This window comes from Apaloderma vittatum, unplaced genomic scaffold (assembly GCF_000703405.1).
Source record: "Apaloderma vittatum isolate BGI_N311 unplaced genomic scaffold, ASM70340v1 scaffold11426, whole genome shotgun sequence".
Taxonomy (NCBI): domain Eukaryota; kingdom Metazoa; phylum Chordata; class Aves; order Trogoniformes; family Trogonidae; genus Apaloderma; species Apaloderma vittatum.
In genome coordinates, this window is record NW_009723422.1 from 2,309 (window position 1) to 17,996 (window position 15,688).

Here is a 15,688-nt window from a genome sequence, read left to right on the forward strand (position 1 = left end):
CTTGTTTCTTTTTTGTCCATAACATTGTGCGTGGAATTGGTGTGGTAGTAGATCCATGGGCAGTGGATCTGATCTGGTTTCATATTTAATTCTTGAAGTGTATATCTTGTTTGGGTGTTCTACTTCCTGCTGTTCCGGCACACTAGACATGTAAAGCCAGAAATATTTGCAAAACATTAATTAATGTGCTCATTTGCTATTTTTAGATGTGGACGCGGCAGCTATTATGGAACCATAGGAGGCTCATATCCATACTTCAGTCCACAACTGAAAGCCAGAGAAAAATCTATTCCTCCTGGAAAGAATTTTTATACTAATCCAGGAAAGAAAGGAACTGGATATGGGTAACTTCACCATATTGCTTCTTGAAGAGTATTTCATTAGATTTATCTTCAGTCTTGCACACCTAAGTAACTAATTTTCTTTTTACAGTTATGCAAACCTTACCATAGGTGAACAATATCCACATGAACCCGATGGGTATAAAGCAAAAAGAAAAAAGGCAAAGGTAAAAATATTTGTCTTTACTATATATTAGTGTTATAGTTATTTATTACAATTTACATGAAATTTCTGTTCCCTGCAATGTTTCCTTTAGCTTGAAATCATTAATGTTTATTTACAAAGTGGAGGAAGGAAAACAAATTAATGACCATCCTATGTAGAAAAGATTTCAGTATTGTCCATTTATTATTTTTCCTTTGAGGCATCTGGCAGTAGCCCACCTAAGTTCTGCCATTCAGGATTTGACCTTTATTTTTTATTTGGAGACCTTAAAGCTACAATAAATAATGACCGAACAATGCCAATAGCAAGAACAATAATACTTCTGTGTTGTTGTCAGAAGAACAGAACTTCATTAGCCTAGATGCTATAGAAACAAACCAACTTGTTCTTGTTTTCATATAAGTTCATAAATCTAAGATAACTCTAAAATTTGCTTGCACTGGTTTAAGTTATCCTGAATATTTTCATCATATGTAGTGAAAAATGGTAGTAGGAGGACATATTTCAGTCTAGGGTAAGAGCAAGATTAGAAGAATTCAGCTACATGTAGTTAAGACAAATCTAGAGTCAAAACTAAGCATCCAGTGCAGAAAATGTGAAGAAGAGAGAAAATAGGGAGGTAGGATTGTTTTCACTGGACAGAAAGAAAGGAATTTGCTCTGAGACATTAGCATGCATTACCAGGTGATACTGCATTACTGACGGTACATTTTGTGCTTTTCTTTTAATTGTTCATAATGTTTTAACTTACTTCATTTTACAATGGAATCTGGGAAGAATAGCCAACATCTCCCATGGTACAAAGAACCAATTCCTAGAGAAGCACAGCTTAGTAAGGGGCTCAGAATCTGGGAAACATCGTGGCCAGAGTTCACAAGTGTGAGCAGCTGGGTTGCACGCAGGCAGAATTTTCAAGCATGTATGTATGCATACATGCCTAGGATGCAGGTATACCATACTGTTACACACATCTTCATAGAATCATAAACTTAGAGAATGTTCGGGGTTGGAAGGGACCTCTAGAGATCATCTAGTCCAACCCACCTGCCAGAGCAGGATCCCCTAGGGCAGCCACACAGGAACGCGTCCAGGTGGGTTTTGAATATCTCCAGAGAAGGAGACTCCACAACCTCTCTGGGCAGCCTGTGCCAGTGCTCTGTCACCCTCATAGTAAAGAAGTTTCTCCTCGTGTTGAGGTGGGACTTCCTATGTTCTAGCTTGCACCCATCATTCCTTGTCCTGTTACTGGGCACCACCGAGAAGAGACTAGCATCTTCCTTTTGACGCCCACTCCTCAGGTATTTGTACACATTAATAAGATGCCCTCTCAGCTGTCTCTTTTCAAGGCTGAACAGCCCCAGTTCTCTCAGTCTCTCTTCACAGGAGAGATGTTCAAGTCCCTTAATCATCCTCATAGCTAAATGTGCTGGGTTGCTCCCTGTCCAGGGGGTCCCTGCCACTCTTGGATTGGGGAGCCCAAAACTGGACACAGTATTCCAGGTGTGGTCTCACCAGGGCAGGGGAGAGGAGGAGTAAAACTTCCCTAGATCTGCTGAACACACTTTTGTTGATGCACCCCAGGATCCCATTGGCCCTCTTGGCCACAAGGGCACATTGCTGTCCCATGGACAACTGACTGTCCACTAGGCCTTTCTCCATGGGGCTGCTTTGCAGCAGGGTGACCCCTAATTTGTACTGGTGCCTGATGTATCTTGAAGGCACAGTGCTTTTCCTGACATTTAAAAATTACATAGCGATTGTTGTGCTTCCTGGTCAGCGAGTCTATGTTCTATTATATATGGTGGGTATATAAAATATTTTGATCATCAAACAAAAGCAGAGAAAGTTAAGAGTGAACATTCTCTAAGACTATATTTAAATGCTTTCCATTTTTCTCTTAGAGTAACATACAATAAAAATCCTAAAGATTGTTTCTTTCAAAGTATTTGTTTTGCAGAAAGCTCGCAAGAAACATAAACAGGTCATGAGGAACATAAACGGGCCTTTTAAGTTAAATCTACATCCTCAGGAGTATTTTGACAGGAATCCCTATTTTAATGACAAACCTTTGCCACCTGTGAAGAACCCACCTCCAAAGATACCAGTTGCACGGCCTTTCATACCAAGTTCTCCTGCTAAAAAGGCAAGTTTGTTCAGAGACAAATGATAAATATTCAGATATTTGCTATTATTAGCTTTGCTTACACGACATGAGATAGAAATAAATGTTTGGGTTTGCTATTAAGGTCTTATTTTTCTTACAAAAGACATTATTCCATTTACTTTGTTTTCAGGTTACAAAGCAATGAAATCTTGTTTGACCTGACAATAATTGCTAACCAGCTTGAAGTAACCTCACAAGTGTTTTTTTAAAATCTGCTTAGTGCTGTGAAAATACAGTTAATTGACTGCACACACCACAAAAAGATAGGTTGCAGAAGGTTAATGCAAGAAAGATAAGATTACTGTAGCAAAATGAAATACTCTTCTATTTTGGACTCTTGACAGTCACTTATATATTTTTTGAACCTGCTAATTACTCTCAGCCTATATAGACAAATGTGTTGTGGAAACAGAGAGCTGGAAGGAGCAGAAAAAACTCATGTTAATCCTTCTGCTCAGAGAAAGGCTACAGAATAAACTCAGAAGATACCTGTCACTTGTCCATCAGATATAAATTTGGAATCAGCTTTAGAATTCATCAACTCTTCAGCAGTTAGGAGAAAAGGAGGAAAAGGATGGGAATAAATATGCATGGAAGATATTAGAGGGCATAAGAAATAAAGCCTAGAGTTAGTATTAAGGCTATATAGAATCATAGGAACATAGTTTATTAGTTCTAGTTGCTTAGTGCCATTATTTCTTAAAATCTAAATGGCTATTTTTTCAATTCCATAAAGCATTCCACCTTCATGTATTTTTTGAGATGAGATACTAAATTTATGCCATTCACCTCAAAGCTAAATCTTAATTTCACTTGGAAATGGGTTTAAGATGCATAAATATCTCTCTCTTAAATGACTGCCAATACCTCTCACAGTAACACCCCTGAATCTGTCACTTTTCATGTCTTCATTTGGGAGTTCCACTGCCAGTCCTTTAATATTGTGCTCTGCTAACCACTATTTTCCTATTATTATACCCTTCACCCTTGACTTGATTGACATTGATTCATCTGAGCAAGATGATGATAGAAAGGAAAATATTAACTATTCGAGAAAGAGACAGCAAAAATGCTTACACACAGAGAATTGTGTTGGGTGTTTCACCTCATAAATGAAGCAGCTGAGATCTTTCAGAATGGAAATCTGTTCAGAGAAGTGAGCTGCTAAGAAGTCAGCACCTCGTCTGGCTGACAGTACTGGTGATCCTGTTCCAGGCTCCTCATCCTTCACACCATATATGCTTTCCCCATATACTTAAATTATTTGCATTTCCCAAGCTACTGCACACTTTCTCTTTCTGTTATATAAATTCTTACTGGAAAAATTGGTTTATTGTCAATCAAATCACTTCTTGCTGCACTTTCAGGAATGCAGCTTCAGCAGACTGGGGGGTTTAACTGTACTAGGGGATTGCAAGGAATTAATCAACTCTCCGCATGTTTTTTAAATTTGCCACTGTTGTAGTACTAGTTAACATAATGTTTCAGGAAAAGCCAATGCTGTATTCAATCCTACATATCAGAAAGCATACTGATAATAAAACTCAAGCTGTGCTGTGTGTAACCATCCCTACACCAGTACTGGACAGGAAGGTGCACTAGAAAACTAATAGTGAAATAGGAATTTCCTTTTCTTTGGCCACATCAGCTCATTTTAGTGAGTTTTCTTTTTCTGTCACATTTTTAAGACCCCTTCCTCAAAATCCAGACTTATGAAAGAACATGTAAAACTAAGAATTCATCAAAATAATGAGTAAAACTTCCCTTAATGTTTCCATCACAGATTTAAGGAGTATATATTCTTGTTTTTTATATAATGTGATGCAGTCTGCTATTCAGTATTCTTACTTGCTTTTTCACGAAAAATATTTTTATAAACTCAATTATGTTGTAGCTTGGCACTCTGAAAAGTTCTTTTGTACTTTTTCAGCCAGGGGGCATGAAAGGAGGCACATTTGATCGTTACCCAAGCCATTCCAATGAACCTTATGAAATTAAAACACCTAAGGCTGTCACGACTAATAAAAACCAACAGGTTTTTTATCCTCCTTCTGGACCAAAAAGCAGACCAACTACAAGCATAATAGATTTAAATGTTAAAAGGTGAGCTCCTTTAATTTGAGTTTCATGTATGCCATCTACCAAAAGTCATTATCACAGCTGTTTATTAATATCTAAAATAATTGAATAAATGGAACAACTTAACAGAAGGATAAGAAATATACAAAGAACTTGGCATTCAAAATTTATTCCTACTGTCTTCTGAAATTCAGGTTACTTTATACGGCTATATGTATCATAGAGACCTTCAAAATCATGGTACACAGATGCCACCGAAAAATTATTATTTTTTATTCCTTTCTGACTTGATAAGGTGAAAAGACCGGGAAGGTTCCTGTTAACTCTAGTCTTGTTTTCGCTTTGTGTTTATAGGATAAGATTGGCTCCCTCTGCTGGCAAGCATAATATTAATTTAAGCCTGTGAAGCTTTTGATACAATGGCACTCCCAACTGGGTCCTTAACTACAAACATGTCACTGTGCAATGTTTAGAACAGACTTATAGTACACAGTGTATGTACTAGTGTTGGCTCTTTTATAATTCAAGCAGAAAAAGAAGACTGTTCTTTAGAGTATTTAGAGAAATGACTTTCAAATACAGACTTCTAAGATTGCATGTAGAGCAGTTAAGCCTATTATTTAGCATACTCCATGAGTAACATGAAGTATTTTAGAAATCTTGATTAAACTTTGAAAAACTATCTTAGCGGAATCTGCTTCACATTTATGATCTGCCTTTTACATATCATATGTGATGTCTAAGGAGTGCACCTCCCTCAGGGGGCCACTTTTTAGGTTGCAGTGTTAGGTTGAAGTTTTTATTTATGTTGACAAGGCAGAAACAGGAGCTACATATTACTCCACATAGCTTCCCATTACTAATGGAAAGCAAAAAAAGAATACAAAGTAACTTTTTGGTACACCAAAGAGCTTGTGGTAATTACCAGTGCTGATGTAAGAAGGTACACCCTTCCATGTATGTACTGGTGTTTTTAAACTAGTAAAAGGGAAGAAGAATGATACATTGGCCTGAGTAGCCTTCTTATCAGTGCAATTGTTTGTATTACTGTTTTAACAACAGAATAAAAATACATGTTCCCAAAAGAAATAGTTTTATTGGAAAAAAACCTAACTGTATGGGAAGTAGGCTTCAAAACTGAAAGGGAGGGGCTGCTGGTGAAGTATCACTGTGCTCACAGATACAGTTATAATGGACTCACTAAAATATTTGTAAAGAGAAAAATTTCACATATCCGACAGAAATTCCACAGAGAGAAATTAAAACTAGTATTTCAAATTCTCCACTATTATTATTTCCCTCCTACGAGTTCTAAAGAATGTGTTTGGGGTTTGGTTTGTTATTCATAGGTTTAATAGAATGAGAATTGTGAACTGAATTTATTGTAAGTATGAAGCTCACAGCTCACAGAGTTTAAGAAATGTGGTAAGATATTTTTCAAATCATCTGCTTCCCCACTGAATTACAGTTCTTTATGTACTTTCCAATGGAAAGCTTATCTCCTGATGTTTGGACCATAATCCAATAATTGGATTTGCTAGTGTAGATTCTTACTGTCATGCAGAGCTCTATTGAAATAAATTTGACTTCACAAGGATTCAAGTAATAAAATCTAACGACAGGACTGAGCATACAATGGTTTTTCACTTTAACAAAAACTTGTAATTTGTACAGTGATATTCTACAAAAACTAATAAGTTTTTCTTCATTTACATTTCAGAGAAATAAATGCAATGAACTACAAGACTGCACAGCTGTCATTGTAGTAGTACAAGAGGTGAAATGAAGGGTACACGTTTTAGACTCTCTAAACTGCTATCAAAACAAATAAAAATGTGAGAAGTGGAATTCAAATATATAGGGCAATCCAATCTGTTTCATTATTGAGAATGCAGTCTTTTGTTTCTGGATATAAAGCTGCAATAAGTAGATTAAGATCTTTTATTTATTAAATCTCTTAAGGCTGTATTTTCATATAAATTTTCAGCTTAGTGCTTAACTGGACTTTTGAAATGTACTTCTAATGAGCAATTTGGGTTACGAATTGACTATATATTGCAATGGAAGAAAGTGTATATATTTTAAGGTGAGTATCAATGTGTGTTTTATCCAAGTTAGTCAGGTGTGGCCTGCAGTCAAACTGAGGTCATCGTTTCCCTTTGGTAGAATTACAACTTGTACTTTATTTCAACTAGAATTTTGTGTAAGAACTGTCTTAAAAATATAGAATTTTTAGTTTTGATGACCTTCTCAAAACGACCAATATCAAGCATCGTTCAAAAACAGACCACAAGCAGGCTGTGAGTCATCTCTATTTATCAGCCTCTACTCTTCCTCAGTTTCCTGAAAACCGTAAGTGCTGCTGTTCACTTGTGAGGTTCTGCCAAGAGCACATTTTGCATACATGGAAGGTTCCTTAACAAATCAGATCAGTCTTTAAAACTAGGTTCTCAGATGGAGCTGTGATCCTAAATGTACACCTTACCTCCATCTTAATAACTTTGTCAGGTTTTTGTATGTGTTCATGTAAATCAAAGGTAATTTATTATAAAAATGAAAAAACCTCTTAGCATTTATTTATCCAAATTATTAGATGACAGAATTTATTTATTCATTTTTATTAAAGATACATTGTATCACTGTGAAATATTCAAGAAATGGTATCTTTGCTGCTGTTCGCAGGATTAATAGGTTTTAAAAGAAATTCCAGACTGGATCTCACATTTCCTAGCATCAGAGCAAATAAAAATAAAACCGAGAATTGTTGGCCAGGTCTTTCAGCATGTATTGAAGCATAAAAGCCCTTACCTTGAAAACAACAGGACCCAACAGTATTTTAAAATATTATACAATGACTTTGATGTTTTCTCTATCCAAAGACCTAGAACAGAATTCTTTCTTGCTTTGCTTATTCCTCGCATTAGACAACAGTACTTGGTGCTGACCTTAGGTACCTTAGTGTCATCTCTGTACAGAGTGTCAGAAGCATTTGCCACGTTGTTCACTTGTGAGGTCTGTAGACACAGCACTCTAGGTAGATTGAACTATGCTGTACTTCCTCCTAACTGCTGTCCTGATGTGGTACAGCTGACGAAGACTGCTCTGAAGTTCTTTATGTCCTTCTGTCTCTCCTCTTTTTGCAATTCCATGGCAATTCTTTCTTCTTTTTACAATGCTATTGCAGTTCTATTTTCTTCTGTGTTTCAATAATCTTTTCATTCACTACCATGATGGAAATACTGAAAGCTAATTAAAATGTATAGAGCTTCATTAAAAAAAAAAATCAATCCAACTTGTTTGAGAAGATGCTAGTGTATGTGGACTAGCTTTGTGTGATGATCAAGGGAGCCAATAACTGCTCCTGATAAGTCTCCACCAAAAATGTGTGGTCTTAATGAGCTGACACCCGATTCTAGTTCGGGCCTCGGTATGCTGCCTTAATACAAATGATAATTGTGTCCCTTTGTTTCTTGGCAGTACCTTTGACTGTGACAGTTGAATTTAGAACTTTCTTAAATTTTGTTAGCCAGTTATCTAAAGTAAGGAGGACATGAGACAATATTTACACTGTTTTCATAATAACAGCTTTCTGTCATCCTTGCAGTACAGATATAGCCAGTCACCTCTGTAACTGATTCTGACCACAATTTAATAGTTACAATCTGAAGCAACCTCATGTTTATGCAAGTGTTAAATGCAATTAAACACCTGACCACCTACTCAATAGCCCAAGTATTTACCATTTTAATGTCCTTATTGACATTGAGTGTGCAATGCAAAATTGTGGTCTAACACTTTTGCCTATCTGCAGTAAAAAAGTGCAACAAAATCTTTTGTATATTTTAAACATTTTTTACAGGAAAAAGCATTGACAACTAGACTTAATGTAGTTTTTAGTCATTCTACTATACGTATCAGTCATGATACAAAGCGTGTTCTATTACATTTATAGTCTTGTATTACAGAGTTAATTTGCTGCAATCTGTCTTTATGAATTATTGGAGAAATACGAAGAAATGGATTACTGTTATGTCTCTGAAGAGATCATGGTCTTTATTGGCCACGAGCTTGTACACCTAGTGTTGTACAAATAGGAAAGTGAAGATTAAAAATTACCTCAAAGTCTGTTCTGGATCACCAGTAATTAATTCATTAAATGGGTTTACTTTCATGATTTTTTTTATTTTACTAAGGAGCGAGTAAAAAAAGAAAATAGTCCTAATAGTGTTGTAATAGTGTTGTAAAGACACTGCATACAGGCAGCTTCAACTTCACAGAATATTATATGCGGTATTTTTGAGAAATACATTCTCCCCACAATATCTTGGCTGAGAAAATCAGAGTAGTTGTGCAGTGATTATACTCAGGAGGATAATTTTTCTGCCTTTTATAGCTATGATGATGTTCTCTATATTTACCCTGAAAATGTTAAAAATCATGTTTTAAATAACAAGCTTTCTAAGTTAGTATCTAGTATAAAGAGATAAAGGGTACCTTGTGTTAAACATAGACCATAGACCAGAATTGAGTATTATCTAAAATATACATAAACATAGCTTAAATATAATTTAGGACTTGCAGAAATAACCAGTGAAATGTTATGGCGTGTGCTTAAGCCGATGAGCTAAAAGGTCGTTAAGATTCCCTTCTGTCTCTGAAATCCTGGGGATAGAATCCTCTCTCCTGTAAACAGTCACAGTTTCATTAATTTTCTTTACACTACTGTATTGGGTTTGTGCAGTGGGGTTTTGGTGTCAGGGAAGGGGCTACAGTGGTGGCTCCTGTGAGAAGCTGCCAGAAGCTTCCCTGGCTCCGAAAAGAAACTGCGGGAAAATCTGCAGTGGGGAGAGAAGGGCGGTGTGAGAGAAACAACTCTGCCCACATTAAGGTCAGCGAAGAAGGAGGGGTGAGATGGCAGGGCTGTCCCTGCAGCCCATGGAGGTTAACGGTGGAGCAGATGCCCATCGGCAGCCCGTGGAGGACCCTACACTGGAGCAGGGGGCTGTGCCTGAACAAGGCTGTGACTCCCGTGGGACACTCACACTGGAGCAGTCTGTTCCTGAAGGACTGCACCCTGCAGAAGGAACCCGCGCTGGAGCAGTTCGTACAGGACTGCAGACCATGGCAAGGACTCGTGATGGAGAAGTTGGTGGGTGACTGTCTCCTGTGGGAGGGACCCCACGCTGAAGGAGAGGAAGATTGTGAGGATTCCTCCCCCTGAGCAGGACAGAGCAGGAGAGGCGACATGTGATGAATTGACCACAACCCCCATGCCCCATCCACTGTGTTGCTGTGGGGGAGGAGGTAGAGAATATTGGGAATGAAATTGAAGCTGCGAAAAAGGGACAAGGTGTTTTAAGATTTGGTCTTATTTCTTATTATCCTACTCTGATTTGATTGGTAACAAATTGATTTTTTTTTTTTACTCCAAGCTGAATCTATTTAACCCATGACCAAAACTGGTGAGTGATCCTCGACCCACGAGCCTCCTATTTTCTCCATCCCACAGCGGGGAGGAGTGAGCAAGCAGCTGAGGGGTGCTGTGTAACTGGCTGGCCCTAACCCATGACAACTACAAACACTGTGTAAGGGTCTGCTTTTGTGAATCTGTAAAATTCAGCCAAGTGCTAAAAAACCCAGGCTGTTCTTTTTAGAACATAAGCAAAGCATGGTAATGACTGGACATCAGAATTGTAAATGTTTTACAAAAGAAAACATTTTATTACTATTTATTTGATGCAATAGACTGCTGCAGATTATCAGGAATTGCCTGGAAAAGAAAATTGGCTAATAAGGTACTGCAGAATTAAGCTCATAACTTGTGAATTATATTCCAAAGTTTTATATTTAGAACAGAAATGTCTGTAAAAATTCTAGTGGAATATTCAGAGTAATAGTTAGATTGCATGGTACGAGTACCTAGTACCTGATAACCTCGTTACCTTTACCTGCAGACTTGCTATCAGAGATTACTATAATCCTTATATGCTGGGCAGAATTCAAGCTGTAATACATCTCTCTAACTTTCAGTGGTCCACAGGTTATTTTCTAATAGGAAGTATTCTGCAATCAGTTTTCTAATGTCACTTTCAGATTTGGAAATGTCTTGTCTATATTCCTGCAGTTTTTTCTTAAGTAACTCATTATCCTCTGGGATGTTTTTTACTGCTGCTGACAACCTCTTGCATTCTTTGTTTACACTGGACAAGTCAAACTTTAAAATATTAGTATCGGCTTTTGCTTTCTGAGTTCAATCGTAAGGTTCTTTTCGGTATAAACTTTTACTGACTGAAGTTCCTCAGAGTCCTTCTGGAGCATCTGCTTAATATCCGAACGTTCCTGCAAAGTGATTTCAAGGTTAAGTTTTTTGGTTTCCAGTGTTTGCGTTAACTGAAGATGAGTTTCCAGTTCAGATTTCTTGGTGGTTTCTTTTATTTGTTGCATTTCTCTCTGAATTCTTTCAAGCTCTTGCTCTAGGGAATTTTTTTCTTTGTTAATCCATGATATTTTTACCTTAAATTTTGTATTTTTTTCTTTTAGCTTGAAGCATTCCTTTTGCAAGAGCTTTAGAATTGCATTGAGCCTCTCTCTTTCAGAAGTTGCAGCAGTCTTCTCTTCCACTTTCTGGTTCCCCATTTGAAAATCACGTTGTGCCTGTGTTGAATGTTGGTTTCCATCACGGAGTTGATTTCTCTCTTTCTCAAGGATTATTTTCTTGTTTTGGAGTTCTTCACATTTTCTGTAGAAGTTCTTTGGTTCCTTAATATACGCCTTGTTATCTTCTTGCGATTTAGCCAACTGAGTTTGCATACTTTTCTTTTTTTCAGCTAAATCCTTAAATTGCATATTGCATTTTGATATTATATCTTTCGAAGACTGTATCGTAACAGTAAGAGGCTCCAATTTGTTCTTGAGAGCTAAATTTTCTTTCAGAAGATCACGTACTGTTTTTTGCAAATGCTCCGAATTTTCCAGGGACTTTGGCAATATGTCACTTTTGCCATCATATTCAGAGTCTGCTTTGATTTCGCTGAACTTCTGACTTCCTGGCCTCAGTAGTGTTTGATTTATAGTCTGTTGCTGTTCTTTTTCTTTTTTTAGTTTTTCTTTGTTATCAGCTGTTAGTAGCTTACCTTTCAGCATCTCAGAAAAAGAATTAACCTGGAATCTGTCACCTTCACTGTAATCGATTCTAAATTCTTTATTTGTGCTTGGAGATGCTGCTTTTTCACTGTATACTGTTGCAGGAGAACCACCCCATACATTGGCACATTCTGAGTCTTTATAAAATTCTTGATTAAAACATAGGCCATTTTTTTTTTAACTGGAACTAAACCAACATGTGATTCCTCTACAGAAGTCACCATTTCTTTTAAGTGATTTACTATTTTTCTAGATGAAAAGCCATTTTTTTCTGTATTATCTGCTAATAAATCCAAATCGCTATGGACTGACTTCTGACATTCTTGCTTCAGCAACTTGGTAGGATAATTAGTATTGTTTACTTTATGAAATTCTTTCCTAAATTTGGGAAAAGGTATATGATGTTTCAGTTCACTCAAAATGACATTCTCATGGGCAGCATTCAACCTTTCTGTCTCCAAATCAGTGCCAGATAGCAAATGTCCACATTTATGTTCATATTTGATTGCAGGTATCCTGGGTATCCTGTTGTTTCCAGTCATATTTTCTGAATTTTCAACCTTTTTGGTTGCTATGGATTTAAGCAAAATCCTATGTGGAATATTTATATCACTGATGAAATTTCCAGTATCAGAATCTGCTTCCACGTGCCCATCTGAACAGGGTTGTTGATCATGATGGACTTTTCTCTTAGAAGGCAGTGATTCAGGATTTTCCATAAGCTACCCACAAAATTAAAAACAAATGTACAAAGAACTGTCATGCTGGAAAAATTGTCAAACATTGCAGTAGTGCAAGCATAACACAACTAAACTGTTACCAAAGACACTTACCAATCAAGACTTGTGCGTTTTGCCTCTGCCAATGTCATGTATCCATTAAAAGAATGTACACCATTATTGTAGGCCCCATTCCATTCAGCACTTGGCTTTGGAGCAGGCACAAAAGTCAGTGTCTTAAATTGATTAAGTATATTTCCAGCAGAGGGGAGATGACTTAAGGAGACTATAGGTTGTCTTTGCTTGCTTTTGTTGTCCCAATCCCTATGAAATAAGGGCAAACTGGAGTTCACGCTAAATGTAGACAGAGAAATTTGGGTTTATGCAGCACTTCATAGTAGAGGGACAAAATTTACTCCTTGTACTCATTTCTCTCTCCTCTTCTCGACTTTGCTCTATCTGCCCATAAGCTTTGCATTGTACTCCATGCCCACTGAAGGCATCAATTAATTTTGGGAAATGAATGAAATTAATTTGGGGAAGATCAGGTGACAGTTTTACCTGTGCAGAAGAAAAACTCAGTTATAATCAAATGAGTGGGAGGGAATAGTGTAAGTAATTAGGGCTAAAGTTCTGCTACCCAGAAAAATCTCAGGGATAAGATATTGCTGTGGTTTTTTGCTTGTTTGCTTTTTATTTCTTTTTACTCTAAAATACCCCTTGCGTTATTTTCTAAAAAACATGTCACACTCAAAACTAAAGGTCCAGCTTGTCTGCAGGTAAAAATCACTAAACATTCCAGAGATGCATCACTCGGTGTGCAAGTCATCAGAATCTTATCTGAACTATATAGTGGAGTTTTCCATTCAAACAGATTTTTGTTTAGTAACTCATGAATTTTAGACCATACCTGAAAAAAAGTTAACAGAAAAATTAAAAGTAGAAATATATAATGAAATTCCTATTACTCAGAAAGTTCTCTCTTAGGAAGGGCAGACCAGATGGAAGTGGCATGGAGGAATACAGAACTGTTTATAACCAAAAAAGTGTAAGGCTAACTGTCCTTCCAGCATCAGCTATTTAGCTTTTATATAAAGAACCAGATCAAATGATGGCAGAAAAATACTCCTGGAAAGGTGACTTAGCATTTTGTGAAACATGGTGGTTTACAACAATAGAACAGGTTCTGCTGACAGTGACATAATGTGGAATTAACTTTTTCAAAAACAACGGACCTTCCTTGAGTTTACAGTGATATAAAGGAGAGAAGGATCTAGTACTTTGCCTTTTTTTTTCCTAATTCAGTTTTGCTTTTCCTTGGCTTTTTTTGAGGTTTTAGAGTAGTTTTTATAAGCCCTCAAAGAATACTGTGACTAAGAGAGTGCAAGAACTTACAAGTAAGGTTATCTATCAGCTATTTTAAGAGGGGCAGATGATTAAACACATGCTTAACATACATGATAGATTTTACTTGAAACACGTACGGCAGTATCTGAAAATTCATCAGAAGGCTTTTGTATTTTAAAAGCATTTGTGTTCTACTTTTACTGTGTTAATATTCTCCAGAGTCTGTTGACGAAATGTCTGAAATGATTCCAGCTGCTGCTGAAGAATCTAAAATGTGTAGACCAAATATCAGAAAATTGGTAAGTAGGGGTTTGTCTGGATTTTTTTTTTTTAAATACTGAGATGAGTTAGGATATTTTCTCAGGTGTATTTATGTTTCTTTTCCAGTCCCAAGATTGTTCTCACCCAGCCTGACTCCACAAGAGTTCACCAAATGCTCCTTTCATCATTCAACAGCCATTTAGAAATGTATTTTCATTATTGGAAGAATTTCAACATCGTTCCTTGCAGACAGTTGCTCACATTACAGGAAGAACTGTCACGTCTGGCATTACTTTGGATCTTTGTCTTTGCAGTTATACAAAATGCACTTCTGTTAGAATTCATACTCTAGTTTCAAAAATTATCTTTCTGGTTTAGAATGTGATGTACTGGTTGGACAACATAAGAAAGTTGGACTGCCTCTGGAATTAGTAAAAGGAAACCCTAGTATTCTGGATTAATAGAAATAATACTGGCTAAGCTCTAATGACTTAGAAATGCTTTAAAATTAATAGTGCAAATTCTTCACACAGATCAAACAATTCTCTGAATGAATCAGTTTTAGGTCACAGGAATTGGGAAGCTCAGTGAAAATCTCAGCTAAAGGAATGAGCATGTGCATAGAGGAAAACTTGTCCAGCTTTCCATGCATTCTGGTTTGGAAGAAAATGACACGAAACACAAAAGGAAGAAAAGAGGCAGTCAGGGAAGTACTGTACATCGTGTACCTGAGTTAGGCAACTATACTGATATTAGAACCAACACCCAAACATACTTTGCTAGTCATTATTCAGGTGGAAATTGTAGTATACAAGTAACGCTGTCAATTTCAGAATAGTTCAGCAAGTCTGATGTCTTACAGAAAACCATCAGTGAAGAATGACAGCTCCTGCTGTATGGTTCCAGCCCAGGTATAGCGAAACCATCAGTCAGTACCTGTGTATTCACAGGAACCACTCTGTGTGTGCTGAGCGGTGAGGAAGAGACCAGCCTCACATTAGTGAACACCGAGAAGTAACTCTTGGCCTGAGCAGCCCCTGACATCAAGGCCCTGTCATCAGTCGCCAGCCTGAGCTAGTGTTGCCGCTGGGCTGAATCACACCATCACAGCGTCGCTTACATTGGAAAAGACCTTTAAGGCCGCCCAGTCCAACCCTCACCTAGCGGTGCCAGGTCCAGCACTAAACCATGGCCCTCAGCCATACCTCTACACATCTTTCACACGCCTCCGGGGATGGTGACTCCACCACTTCCCTGGGAAGCCCATTCCAGTGCTTGACAACCCTTTCGGTGAAGAAATTTTTACCGATATGCATTCTAAACTTGCCCTGGCACAACGTGAGGACGTTTCGGAAGTCTGGCTCAGGCCAGTTTTGTCAGCCGGCGGTGTGTAAGCGCGCCCACTTCCCTAAGCGAGGGCACCGCACGGGAAGTTCCACTGGCCAAGGCTCTTCATGCCCGGTCACCC

The 15,688-nt window shown here is 37.6% G+C and overlaps 2 protein-coding genes across 2 annotated transcripts; one reads left to right on the forward strand and one right to left on the reverse strand.

The window, feature by feature from the left end:
- Nucleotides 1-206: 206 nt before the first annotated feature.
- LOC104268175 (chromosome unknown open reading frame, human C4orf47) lies at nt 207-6,516 on the forward strand (the record flags this gene model as incomplete). Its single annotated transcript, XM_009872119.1, has 5 exons — nt 207-344; nt 433-508; nt 2,465-2,650; nt 4,602-4,774; nt 6,471-6,516. Coding segments are annotated over 5 exons (619 nt in total), but the record flags the coding sequence as incomplete, so codon positions are not given.
- A 4,253-nt stretch (nt 6,517-10,769) lies between these two features.
- CCDC110 (coiled-coil domain containing 110) lies at nt 10,770-14,226 on the reverse strand (the record flags this gene model as incomplete). The annotated part of the gene is given in 5 exon segments (XM_009872120.1): nt 10,770-10,993; nt 10,996-11,370; nt 11,485-11,988; nt 13,330-13,522; nt 14,161-14,226. Coding segments are annotated over 5 exon segments (1,362 nt in total), but the record flags the coding sequence as incomplete, so codon positions are not given.
- Nucleotides 14,227-15,688: the final 1,462 nt, after the last annotated feature.